Consider the following 13690-nt stretch of genomic DNA (forward strand, 5'->3'; position numbering starts at 1 on the left):
CAGTTGTTTGGGGTCAGGGTGGTGGTTCTCCAACATGGTCTGTAGCTGCCCACTGAGTGCACAGGATCTGGGGTTTCCCAGGTAGTGCAGGCCATGGTCAGCCCTCACCTGTGTTTTGCTGAGGCCACCCTGCCTGAGCTATAAAGCAATATGAGATGATTGCTACTTGTGCTGGGCTTAGCAATTCCCAGGTTAAGCCAAGTTGTGAATCTAGGCTGGCAGCTGCTAGTGCTGGACCTGGGGCCACTTAGCAAGAGGTATGGGGGCTGGGGGCTCACTGAGACTGGCTGTTGCTCATTTGATAGGATTTAGGAATTGTGAAGCATGAGCCAAAGCCAGCCATTCATATGGAAAAGCAGTTTGGGTGGGCCTGTAAGTAGAGTGGAATGGAGTTTCTGGGGATCTCCAGGGTGGGGCAAACAGTGTTGGCCAGGTTGATGGAGTCTCTTATGACACCAGCCTGCCAGCTCTGTGGTTCCATGTGGGGAGGGTTCAGAAAAGGGACAGTGGCCTCAGCCTGCCTTTCTGTCTGGGAGAAAGCTGACCCCCAGCTCTTGCCTTGATGCCAGACACTTCAATTTCTCCCTGTATGCCACCTGTATCTTTCAAGCTGCTGTCCCAGTGCTGGAGCTCAGAGGGAGTAAGTCTGAGTAGGTCTTTGTGTGGGATCTTTAGAAGAACTGTTTGGGACTCCAGAAGTTTCTTCCACCAAGTCAATCCCTGCTGGTTTTTGCAGCCAGAAATTATGGGGACTTACCTTACTGGCTCTGGAACCCTGGGCTAGGAGACCTGGTGTGAGTCTGGGACTCCTTGGTCCTGAGATATTCTTCCTGAGATTTTATCTACCACACTTGGATATGGGTTCCAAATCTCTGCCTCTTCTACCAGTTTGGATGGATGTGGTTTCTTTAATTCTGTAGTTGTCAGACTTCCATTGAACTGAATTTCTGATGGTTCTCAGTGATGGTTGTTTAGTGATGGTATAGTTTAGTTGTAATTTTGATGTGGTTGTGCGAGGAGGCGAGCCATGTTTACCTATGCCACCATCTTGACTGGAAGTGTCTTTCCATAGGGCAGGTTGCTTTTAACTTTTCAAAACATTTAAATTTTTTTGTAGAAACAGCCTCTCTATTTTTGCATTCATGGTTTATTTAAATGTAATTATAATTAAAAGTGCAACTGGCATAAATCTGTTTGGGAAAAAACAAATGTCTTTGGGAAGCATTTAATGGAAGTGGAAGGAACACAAGTGTGTGGACATCCTAGAGAGCAGCCTACTATTCTTGTGTTGGGTAAGCCTTCACAAGAATCAAAATGTTCAACAGGGGATAGAGGGTAACTTAATCTGGAAAGTCAGTTGGAGTTTGGTTAAAAGAATTTCTGTGGTGTAACAGTCAAGTCTTACTTTTTCTCATTTTAGCATACTTGCCTTTTTATTTACCTACTCTTCTCCTTTAGAATGCTCATCATTTTTTTATTCTTAGTTTGAGTGACTTAGAAAGTTAATACAGTAGTCCTACGATGCTTGATTAATACCTCCACTGCAAGTATTTGAGGTTGTGGGCAGTTCCATGCAAAAAAACACCATTAAAAAGTAAACATTTTGAACTTCCAGCCAATATGGAGGCATAGGTAGACCCACTGTGCCTCCTCACACAACCAAAAGAAGGACAACAACAAATTTAAAAGCCAAAAAGAACCAGAACTGACAGAAAATCAAACTGTATGGAAGTCTGACAATCAAAGAGTCAAAGAAGAAACATTCATCCAGACCAGTAGGAGGGGCAGAGTCAGGCAGCCGGGTGGACAGGACTTGTGGCAAGGTGGTGGCTGGCAGTCCCACATTCCTGTGAAGATAAACTGGGAGAAACAACTGGGGAGCAAGACAGACAGCTCAACCCAGGGTTCCAGCAAGGGGAAATAAGGCCTCAAACCTCTGACTGAAAACACCTGTGGGGGTTGAGACAGCAGTGGGAGAAACTCCCAGCCTCACAGGAGAGTTCATTGGAGAGACCCACATGGTCCTAGAACTCACACAAACCCACCGACCAGGAATCAGCACCAGAAGGGCCTAATTTGCTTGTGGGTAGCGGAGGAAGTGACTGAAAACAAGCAGAGAGCAGAGCAAGTGGTATTGTTCCCTCTCAGACCCCTCCCCCACATACAGCATCACATTGCAGCAACGTGGGTTGCCCTGCCCTGGTGAACACCTAAGGCTCTGCCCCTACTACATAACAGGCGCACAGAGACAAAAAAAAAGGCCCAAATGAAAGAATAGTTCAAAGCTCTAGAAAAAATACAACTAAGCGACAAAGAGTTAGCCAACCTGTCAGATACACAGTTCAAAACACTGGTTATCAGGATGCTCCAGAAACTCACTGGGTACTTCAACAGCATAAAAAAGACCCAGGCAGCAATGAAGGTCGCATTATGTGAACTAAAGAAAAATCTACAGGGAACCAACTGAGATGGGAAGGAAACCAGGACTCAAATCAACGGTTTGGAGCAGAAGGAAGAAAGAAACATTCAACCAGGACAATGAAAAAACAAGAATTCAAAAAAATGAGGAGAGGCTTAGGAACCTGTGGGACAACTTTAAACGTTCCAACATCCAAATCGTAGGGGTGCCAGATGGAGAAAAGGAGGAGCAAGAAATTGAAAACTTATTTGAAAAAATAATGCAGGAGAACTTCCCCAATCTGGCAAAGGAAATAGACTTCCAGGAAGTCCAGGGAGCTCAGAGAGTCCCAAGGAAGCTGGACCCAAGGAGGAACACACCAAGGAACATCATAATTACATTAGCCAAGATTAAAAATAAGGAGAGAATCTTAAAAGCAGCAAAAGAAAAGGAGACAGTTACCTATTAAGGAGTACCCATAAGACTATCAGCTCAAAAGAGACCTTACAGGCAAGAAGGGACTGGCAAGAAGTATTCCAAGTCATGAAAGGCAAGGACCTACATCCAAGATTACTGTATCCAGCAAAGCTATCATTTAGAATGGAAGGGCAGATAAAGTGCTTCCCAGGTAAGGTCAAGTTAAAGGAGTTCATCATCACCAAGCCCTTATTATATGAAATGTTAAAGGGACTTATGTAAGAAAAAGAAGATAAAAAATATGAACACTAAAATGAAAACACAGCTATTAACAACCAAAACTAAAAAAAACAAAAACAAATTAAGCAAACAACTAGAACAGGAACAGAATCACAAAAGTGGAGATCACATGGATGGTTATCAGTGGGGGAGTGGGAACAGGGGAGGGGGGTAAAAGGTACAGAGAATAAGTAGCATAAATGGTAGGTAGAAAATAGACAGGGGGGAGGTTAAGAATAGTATAGGAAATGAAGAAGCCAAAGAATTTATATGTCTGATCCATGAACATGAACTAAAGTGGGGAATGCAAGTGGGAGGGGGTGTGCAGGCCAAAGGGGAATAAAGGGGGGGGGAATGGGACAACTCTAATAGCATAATCAATAAAATATATTTTTAAAAAGGTTAATACAGTATTAAGATTTATGATCATTTTTTAAGGTTAACTCAAATTATGATTTGTGATTAGGAAAGCATTTTTTAAGTCTTTATAAAATATTTTATTTTAAAAAATATTTTATTTATTTTTAGAGAGGGGAAGGGAGGGAGAAAAAGAAGGAGAGAAACATCAATGTGTGGTTACCTCTCATACACCACCTGCTGGATACCTGGCCCATAACCCAGGCATGTACCCTAGACTGGGAATTGAACTGGGGACTCTGATTTTCAGGCCAGCACTCAATCCACTGAGCTGCACCAGCCATGGCTCTTTATAAAATATTTTAACAGAAACTTACAAGAAGTAAACTTTAACAAGGAATATGGCCTTTAGGATTTTGCCTCAAGTTTGGAAACTTTGTTTTTTTTTCCTTCCTCTTTTAGAAGAAAGTGGCAGCAGCCTTGATACGTCTGCTTGTTTTGGAGAATGTATTTCTTATACCATCCCATGATATTTATCTCTTAGTAGGAACATACATTAAATACCGAGTTGCAAAAATGGTTCAGGGAAGAGTGACAGGTAATGTGATTTATCTTTTTCTAAGACTAACATTTCCCAAATCCTTTCTGCTGACAAGAGAAGCAACTCCATATTATGTATGCAAATGTTTTCAGATTTTGTTTTAAAGGATTCCCTGATTGCTATACTAGAGCTAATACTATACAGAGATAGTCCCCATAGCTTCAGTGATCACAAGCATCTGAATTCTGTGAACCAAAAATTTACTAGCTTCTATAAGGCAAGTGAAGAAACTTTACCAGAGGAACTTGAATGATCTTTGCAAATGTTGTTTCTTGAGAAATTCAGTTTATTAACTAAAAACTTAATACTCTATCGACCCTAAAAGTGCTATTGAGTTTATAAAGTGTGCATTGACTCCATTAACATTAATCTTTTTCTAACTTGCCTAGTGGGGATTCCTTCTGCTACTCTCAGTTCACTGGATGTACGAATACAAGCAATACCAACAATGAACTCATGCAGTAACCGCCCCCACCCGCAATGGCTACATGTAGAAATTCATCATAGTGGGAAGGAAATTGGAAGCAGATCATACTCTTCTCTAGGCCTGCTTCCTGATTTTCCTTGTATAATGCAACAATGTTCTATTGTCTGTTGGAATGGCTGCTCTCCTATTTTTGTTTCTTGTGTCTTACAGATATGGAATTTCCCCTGGAACATTATACACTGGAATTACAAGACCATAAAGTTGCATATAATGAGTCTCTTTCTGGAAAAGTGGCTTTACTGGATGAGAAAACAGTTGTGGTGACTGCTGTCCAACTGGGCCAAACTAATCTTATCTTTGTCCATAAAAGTATCCTTTTGTTCAAGTTTGGGCCACCAATCTACCTTTCCCTGAGCATGCTAGACATGCTCCTTGGTAAAATAATTTGTTGAAAGATTATAATGCTACTACACTTATTTTCTATAGGTGTTATTTTTAACAAACTATAAGTGATTATTGTCGTAATTTCTAACAAAGTGTAGGTACAGAAAAGAGTAGGTGGAACTTAGGGTCTGTTGCCTTAGTGCTTATTTGCAACCTCAGTCAAATTATGAGGCTGGGGAAAACAGAGTTTGGAGGAACTTATATGAGTTTTATTAATCTTTTCTTTACTATTTCTACATGAATAATTCAGAAAACATGGTTGGTTAATATTTGTTTCAGTTGAGAGTAATTTTTTAAAATTTACTAAACCTGCTGTGTAAGGGTATAACAAAGAAACATACATAGAACTCTGATACAGTTGATGGAAACAAAGCAGAATGAATGTTTAAATTCTCAGAAAATGGAAGCATTTGGATTCCATACCTCAGTGTTTGATTTTGAAATATTTCTTATTTTTAATATCTGTATCTGAAATGAATTAATTTTTAAAAATTATTTATGTATTTATTTACTTTTAGAGAAAGGGGAAGGGAGGGAGAAAGAGAGGGAGAGAAAGTACCCCCAACCTGGGACCTGGCCTGCAACCCAGGCATGTGCCCTTGACTGGGAATCAAACCGACGACCCCTTGGTTCACAGGCCAGCACTCAATCCACTGAGCTATCCCAGCCAGGGCTGAAAGAAATTAACTTATTCAGCAAATATTTTATTCCTACTATATGCAGAACAATTCTAAGCTCTGGGGATACAGACTACTATTTTACTGAGGGTAGTTAGGGGAGTCTTCTTTGATAAGGTGACATTGGAGCAGTAAGCCATTCAGATGTCTGGATGAAAGAGCCTCAGAAGGCTCTTCCTCCTCAGAAGGAGGAAGTAAAACTTGGAAAGGTTCTGAAGCAGGGGCATATTTGGCATGTTTAAAGAAGAGCAAGGAAGACACTGAGCCTGAAGTGCAGAGTCTGGGGAAAGTAGTAGCAGATGAACTAGAACAGGGGAGGGAGTGAATTATGTAGGGTCTAGTAGGCTCACTCAGAGTTAGAACCCATCAGACTTGAAAGACACAGCATTTCTTCTAGAATACTGTTAATTAGCTGATTATATTATCTGTCTGAAAAATATTAAGGAAGGTGTTTGAGCCAAAGTGCTTTGTTCTCTAGTAATTTTAAGGTGCCTAGAATATTAGTCAGTAAATACAATAAGATCTACAAAACAAAGTCATTAATATTACTGAGCCCAAACACACAGTTGGGGCTCAGTAACTATTAATGACTTTGAAGAGCCCCACTTTTCTGAATTCCCCAGGCAGACTTACAAGATCTTTTTTAAAAATTCTGTTTATATTTATTTTTCCAAAGTAGTAAATATTCAAATACATTATATTTATCTATTTATGTGTTTCTTGAGGACATGGATGGTGACTATTTATAATTTGTTCCAGCACCTGGCTTAGGGTGCTGGTGGTACTATTCATAAAGACGAGCAGTATAAGAGAAGGAACAGGTTTGAGGGAAAAGAAAACTAGTTCAGTTTTTTTGCATGTTGACTTGAATTATCTGCATGGCATTCAAGTAGAAATTTTTACTAGGTCTGGAGGAGAAAAATTCAGAATGAAGATAGATATTTGAAAGTTAATTAGTTTATAGATAGGTGATAGGTGAAGTTGTCGTTGTAGACAGAATCATCTATGAGGGATATAGAGTGGGAAGAGGAGAGGGCCAAAGACAAAACTGTTTCATACCAGCTTTTACGGTTCACATGGAAGAAGAGAAACTCTAGAGGAGGCTGAGAAGGAACGTTTGAAAAGTAATAGGAGAACCAGGAGAGAGGAGCTTCATGGTAACCAAGCGAAGAATGTACAGAGAATGTTCCTCCAGTGAAGCAGGTAGAGATAAAGACCGAGATAAAGATAGAGACTAAAGTACTAGGAAGTCTTGGCTTACTTTGTCAATTATAAACAGCTTGGCTTTGAAAAGGAGGAGAAAAACAAGGCAGAAGTTTGAAAAAGACATGAGAACTGTAAGGTAGGGGAACCTTGAACATATCTGTAAGGTAAATAGAGAGATGGCCGAGATATGGGAGAGAAGTGCAACATTTCTGAGGGGCAAGAGAGAATGAGATTCAGAGTAGGTGGAAGGATTAGATGGAAGGAAGATGTTTTATTTTGATAATAAAGAAATGAATTGGTTTAGAGACCTATGGAGATCTGTTTCCTCATTCTGTAAAATGAAAGGAATGTTGTATTTCTGGATTTCTTCTACTCTTATATTTTATGAGTATTATATTAGAGTATCTAATCAGAATCCAACCTAGATTGGTACAGAGTTGTTTATATAGTCTTTCAAAGATTTGCTTTAGCCCTAGTTGGTGTGGCTCAGTGGACTGAGTACCTGCCTGCCAACCAAAGAATCACCGGTTTGATGCCCAGTCAGGGCACATGCCTGGGTTTCGGGCCAGGTCCCCAGTGGGCGGCACACAAGAGCCAATCATACATTGAAGTTTCTCTCCCTCTCTTTCTCCCTCACTTCCCCTCTCTAAAAATATATAAATAAGATCTTAAAAAATTTAAAAAATTTTTTTTAAAGACTTGCTTTAATAAATAGATAAAAAATAAATAGGTAAAAATCATCTTTAATTAGCATATCAATTGTATGTATATCTGCAGCTCCTCTGGAGTACTGAGGCAGCTTTAAAAGTTTCATCCCTCAAGTAGATTAAATATTTTATTTCCATTATCACCATAGATAATGTAGTGCTAAATTGTAGCTTAGTGCATGACTGAATTAATACAACATCTAAATTAGTGTACTTTCAATTAATGAGTGTTTTCTGTTCAGTCATCTCAGTTATATATTTTTCAGAGCAGAAATAACTTCTTAGCTTTTTTTTTGTTTTGTATTTTTTTAGAAGATCTCATTTTTAAAATTTTTAAATATTTTATTGTTTGTGCTTTTACCGCTGTCTTCTTAGCTTTTGGATGCAGTATATTTTGAGAGGGAACTATGTTCCTAATTAGGTCTGTATATATGGATAGCAGAATAAATTTGTATTTCTGCTAGAATTTCACTGAAGGGAATAATGGGTAGTATAATGTATAAGTGACACATTAGTAACTTTGGTGGCAAAGAGAAAACATTTTGGTATTAAAGATTTGCTGCAGATAACAGAAAATCAATTAGTGATTTTTTAAAAACAGCCTGCAGAGCACAGGCTAGATGGCAAGTCATGCTTCACCATATTCCTCCATCTCCAGCGCTGCTCATCCCTTCAGCCAGCGCCATGCCACTTTGTCCTGTTTCCCACTGTGGGCTCCTGTGTAAGAATTTATTTGGAGAAAGGATTCTGCAGCTAAATGAATATTAAAAGCACAGAGCATGACCATTTTTCTCTCATTCCGTCTTCCTCAAATTTGAAATTCAAGAATACCTGATTCCGGTGATTACTGAGTCCCTCAGATTTGTCTCAGAAGTTCTCAGAAGTGTACAAGTTTTTGCTTTAATTTTTAAAGATTTTATTTATTTTTAGAGAGAGGGGAAGGGAGAGAGAAAGAGAGGGAGAGAAACATCAATGTGTGATTGCCTCCTGCGTGCTGCCCACTGGGGACCTGGCCTACAACCCAGGCACGTGCCCTGACTGGGAACCGAACCGGCTACCCCCTGCCTCGCAGTCTGGCACTCAGTCCACTGAACCACACCAGCCAGGGCAGTTTTTGCTTTTCAAAGGATAGAATTTTGTTGGTGAGTTTATTTTTTTCCTTTGGTAGCTCATGTTTTCTTTTCATCCAACTCTGGCTCATATGATTTCCTTAAGCAAAAATTAAGATGTCCATATGCGATCTGTGTCTGGACTTCCAAACTGCACCATATATGTTGTAGAGCCTGGCTTTTTAGGTATTTTTAGATAATGATTTTCTGAAAGCTAAATAGCTAAAGTGAATGCATTAAAAACTACAATGCTTCTTACACCTTCATTTTGAGACCTAATTAACTTCAACTTCACTTTGACATGTTTTCACACATTGTTCTGGTTATATGCTGTCTGCAAGAGTGAAGCACCTTGAAACAGATTGTGGAAAAATATAAAGATTCATGTATTAAAATGTTGTGTTAGGAAAAGAGACTTTATACAAGAGAAAGGAATCTGAATATCTTTAGACCATTCAAAACAACTTGACTGAAAATAGCTAAAATCTTTCTTGACACATTATGAGTGAACACAATTGTGGTTTGTTTTTATGTACAGATATAACAGAGTATTTCTTTGGCTCAGTTAAGCCAAGGATCTTTGGAACCCCAAATTATTATACAATTTGATAGAATGAAGTACAGGATTTACTTTGGAAACTCTCCTAATATTTTCATTTCTTGATTTGTGTATAGGTTTCACAGTCCAACCTGGAGACCGCTGGAGTCTAGAGGTGGGACAGGTGTATGTGATCACAGTAGAAGTGTTTGATAAAAGCAGCACGAAGGTCTACATTTCAGACGTGAGTCTCTCCTTCGTGTTTTTTCTGGCCCCTCCCTTGTATGGATAACTCTTTGAGTGAGGCTTTGTGTGTGTGTGTGTGTGTGCATGTGCGTGGCTGGGGAGCCAGTTTTTTCTTTTGCTTCCAGATTTTACCTTTGGAAATGCAAATTACTACATTATTATTATTATTATTATTATTATTAAATAGTTCTGTCCTTGAGGAATGCTAGTCAGAAGTAAAAGATAGGATTTGGTCAGAACTATAGAAAAGAACTGAAGGGAGCACCAGTGATGATGCTTTGGAGGGTACCCTCATTCTACAACTGCGTCCAGAGATGGTCACCAGTGTTGTAGTGATGAGAGTAGTAGTGTGAACATCAGATATGAAGTCTTCTACTCACTCTCCAGGATTCTTTTTCTTTTCCGGGAGAACTGTGAGATTATGGGATGGCAAAAACCGCATTAAAATTTACCGAAGCTTTGACTCTCTATTTCAGATTACTTGCCATTAACAAGTCTTTCAAAAACTGGTACCACTTTAAAATTACATCTTTCAAGCTTAGAATTTCATGAGAGAGAGCGAGCAAAGATTTTGTTCTTATTTATTTATTTTATCCCCAGAATGCATAGCCACACTTTTTTTCTTTAATGCTTTGGGATTAAGATGGCTTTAGGGAAAAAACATTTCTTCAGGTTTGTGTTGCTGTTGGGCTGATTTTCAGAACATGAGGATTATGTGCCAGTTCCTAAGGGAGTACTTTGAAGAGCAGCTAACTACTGTGAATGGATCTTACCACGTAGTGAAAGCCCTGAAAGATGGGGTCGTGGTGATAAATGCATCCCTGACTTCCATCATTTACCAGGTATGAGCTGACAAGGCTATCTTTAAATTCTGAGTACACTGATGTGGGGCAGGGGAAAAATTTCTGAGAACACTGATTTTTTTTTTTTTTTTTTTGGCTGTAAAAAACTAGAGTGGGCAAGGCATTCTGATTCTTGACTTGCAAGCAGATATATGGCATATCCCCCCTTTACCTTCCACATAAATACAAAACTGATAAACACTGCACTCCGTAGTTTATACCTCTGCCAGTTTTCTGTTCCAGTCTTTGTTATTGTACTTATGTGCATCGATGGTCACTGTGTATTTATACCACTTGAGGTTCCTTTAAATAATTATTTCATACGCACAGTTGTCATTAGGTCCACATAGAGTACTATCTATTCTAAAAAGCCGGAGGATTAATCTGCCAATTTAATTAACCATGCCTCCCACATTGAACTTTTGCCTTATTTCCAGTCTCTTACTATTGTAAATGGCATAGCAGTATTTTTCTATAATTTTTTCCTTTTGGTTAATTTTCATGTTATATATATAATATCAGAAATGAACTTACTGGGTAAAGAGATAGGAATGAATCAGTTTTTAAAAAAATATATATTTATTGATTATGCTATTACAGTTGTCCCATTTCCCCCCCGCCCTCATTCCACTCCATCCTGCCCACCCCCTCCCTCCCACATTCCCCCCTATAGTTCATGTCCATGGGTCATACTTATAAGTTCTTTGGCTTCTACATTTCCTACACTATTCTTACCCTCCCCCTGTCTATTTTTCACCTATCATCTAAGCTACTTATTCTCTGTACCTTTCCCCCCTCTCCCCCTCCCACTCCCCTATTGGCACCCCTCCATGTGATCTCTATCTCTATGGTCTGTTCCTGTTCTAGTTGTTTGCTTTTGTTTTTGCTTTTCCCCCCCAAATTTGGGAGGAAAACGGGGGTGCATCTTATAGTCCGAATGTAGCTTACCTGTCGGGGTGGGGGGTGGCCGTGTAGCGGGGTTTTTTTCCCTATTTTCCTCCTCTAAAACCTAGGTATGTCTTATGGTCCGGTGGGTCTTACAGTCTGAAAAATACAGTACCTCCTTTTTCCAGTTTGTTGTCATAGCTCTGCTTTTATCTCTTATTTCACATCCATATTTTCTAATGTACCAAAGCAGACACTGTTTAAAATATATGTCCCCTGCAGTAAAAATTTTTCAAGAGCATTTCATCCTTTGCCTTTTTAAGTACTACGTTCTCTCTTTTTCTATGTGTTATAAAATGTCTTCCCAGGACCAGCCCGTTTTGTACTATTACCTTCTTTTTGAGTGGTAAGAGTTCTATCCAGGCCCAGCATATGCTTCCTGTTCCAAATAGATTATTTCTTGTTTCTCTCAGTGGTCACCTAAATACCATCAGAATGATTCTCTCTGTCTTTCGTCTTAAGACAACACAAATTTATTCTCTTACAGTTTTGAAAGTCAAAAGTCTAAAATTAGTTTTAGTGGGCTAAAATAGAATAATGTTCTTTTAAACTGAAAGACTTATGGTATTGTCAGTTTATGACCCAGTTACCTTAAGAGAGTGTAGAGAAAATCCGAGCCACTATTGCACATGTGAGACTGTTGATAAATATTTCAGGGCTTCTTTAAAAGACACGCAGATAGGTAGGTAAGTAGGTAGGTAGGTAGGTAGGTAGGTAGGTAGGTAGGTAGATAGATAGATAGAGAGATAGAGAGATAGAGAGATAATAGCATTTTTGCCTTCAAAGAGAAAATACCAGTGTAGTTGAGTGTGAGGACTCTTTTTACCTGTATAGATTCCCTTACTCCCCAAACCCTGCTTTGTTTTTAAAAATGAGGGGGATGTCTTACCCCAGCATCTTTAAATGTTCTCTTTCTTTTCTTCTGAATAGCTTGTCATATCCCTTTGCCTTTACAGTTTATACATTTAACTGATGGATGTCCAAGAGTCTTTCTTTCTGAAACTATGATTTCCTTCCCTCTCTTGATAAAACTTTTATTTCAGGAAATTTTAACTACCTTCCCTGATTGTGATACTTACTTTAGGTCTAGCAAAATTCCTTTCATTATTAATGAACCATAGTAGTTGTGCTTCTTTAATGAATAGAAACATTTATTTATTTCTTTTATAGATAGAAACTGGTTGAGTAACTCATTAGCACACCATTTTGCCGATGCTCTATGAATGTGTATCATAAGAACAATTCTCATAAGATCTATTTTGCTCCCTTTTTTTCTGGCCTTCTAGAATAAAGATATTCAGCCTATAAAATTTTCAATTGTACATCAGCAAGAAGTGAAGATTTATTTTCCTATCAAGCTTACACCCAAGTTTCTGGCATTTCCTCATCATCCTATGGGAATATTATATCGTTATAAAGTAAAGGTATGTTATCCTATAATACAAGAATGCACAAGGAGATAAGTCAGTTTCTCTGATACCTTAATTTATTGATATTAGGCTAATTTAAAATTTTTTTCCCCCTAGTCCTAATATTGGGTTGGCCAAAAAGTCCATTTATTTTTTTTTGAGTAAAAGACACATATTTCATTTTCACCCATAACTATTGATTTAGATATTTTGAGTATGTTGGCTATCTCCCACATAGTATAATGTGGGTTTTTCTTGTTTTTTTTTTTCCTTTTGTTGTTGTTTTTTTTTTTACTTAATTGAATGTCTTTAAAATTCATCCATGTTGTGTCATATGTTAAATTTCCTTCCTTATTTTTTAATATATTTTATTGATTATGCTATTACAGTTGTACCATTTCCTCCCCCTCCCACCCCTTTATTCCTCTCTGGCCTGCACACCCCCTCCCACCCGCATTCCCCCCCTTTAGTTCATGTCCATGGATCATACATATAAGTTCTTTGGCTTCTACATTTCCTACACTATTATTAACCTCCCCCTGTCTGTTTTGTACCTACCATTTATGCTACTTATTCTCTGTACCTTTCCCCCCTCTCGCCACCCACTCCCCTACTGATAACCCTCCATGTGATCTCCATTTCTGTGATTCTGTTCCTGTTCTAGTTGTTTGCTTAGTTTGTTTTTGCTTTTTTTAGGTTCAGTTGTTAATAGCTGTGAGTTTGTTGTCATTTTACTGTTCACATTTTTTATCTTCTTTTTCTTAGATAAATCCCTTTAACATTTCATATAATAAGGGCTTGGTGATGATGAACTCCTTTAACTTGACCTTATCTGGGAAGCACTTTATCTGCCCTTCCATTCTAAATGATAGCTTTGTTGGACAGAGTAATCTTGGATGTAAGTCCTTGCCTTTCATGACTTGGAATACTTCTTTCCAGCCCCTTCTTGCCTTCAAGGTTTCTTTTGAGCTGATAGTCTTATGGGAACTCCTTTGTAAGTAACTGTCTCCTTTTCTCTTGCTGCTTTTAAGATTCTCTCCTTATTTTTAATCTTGGGTAATGTAATTATGATGTTCCTTGGTGTGTTC

The 13690-nt window shown here is 38.6% G+C and overlaps 1 protein-coding gene across 1 annotated transcript in view; it reads left to right on the forward strand.

Annotated features, from left to right (window-relative positions):
* Positions 1 to 13690, forward strand: part of NUP210L (nucleoporin 210 like) — a 90637-nt gene that overhangs the window by 13635 nt on the left and 63312 nt on the right. Inside the window, exons 6-11 of the mRNA XM_024573299.4 lie at positions 3917 to 4049; positions 4690 to 4848; positions 8740 to 8808; positions 9298 to 9404; positions 10108 to 10248; positions 12480 to 12617. Coding sequence (XP_024429067.2) covers positions 3917 to 4049; positions 4690 to 4848; positions 8740 to 8808; positions 9298 to 9404; positions 10108 to 10248; positions 12480 to 12617 — 747 coding nt within the window. The remainder of the gene's footprint in view (positions 1 to 3916; positions 4050 to 4689; positions 4849 to 8739; positions 8809 to 9297; positions 9405 to 10107; positions 10249 to 12479; positions 12618 to 13690) is intronic.

This window comes from Desmodus rotundus, chromosome 12, assembly GCF_022682495.2.
Source record: "Desmodus rotundus isolate HL8 chromosome 12, HLdesRot8A.1, whole genome shotgun sequence".
Lineage (NCBI taxonomy): Eukaryota > Metazoa > Chordata > Mammalia > Chiroptera > Phyllostomidae > Desmodus > Desmodus rotundus.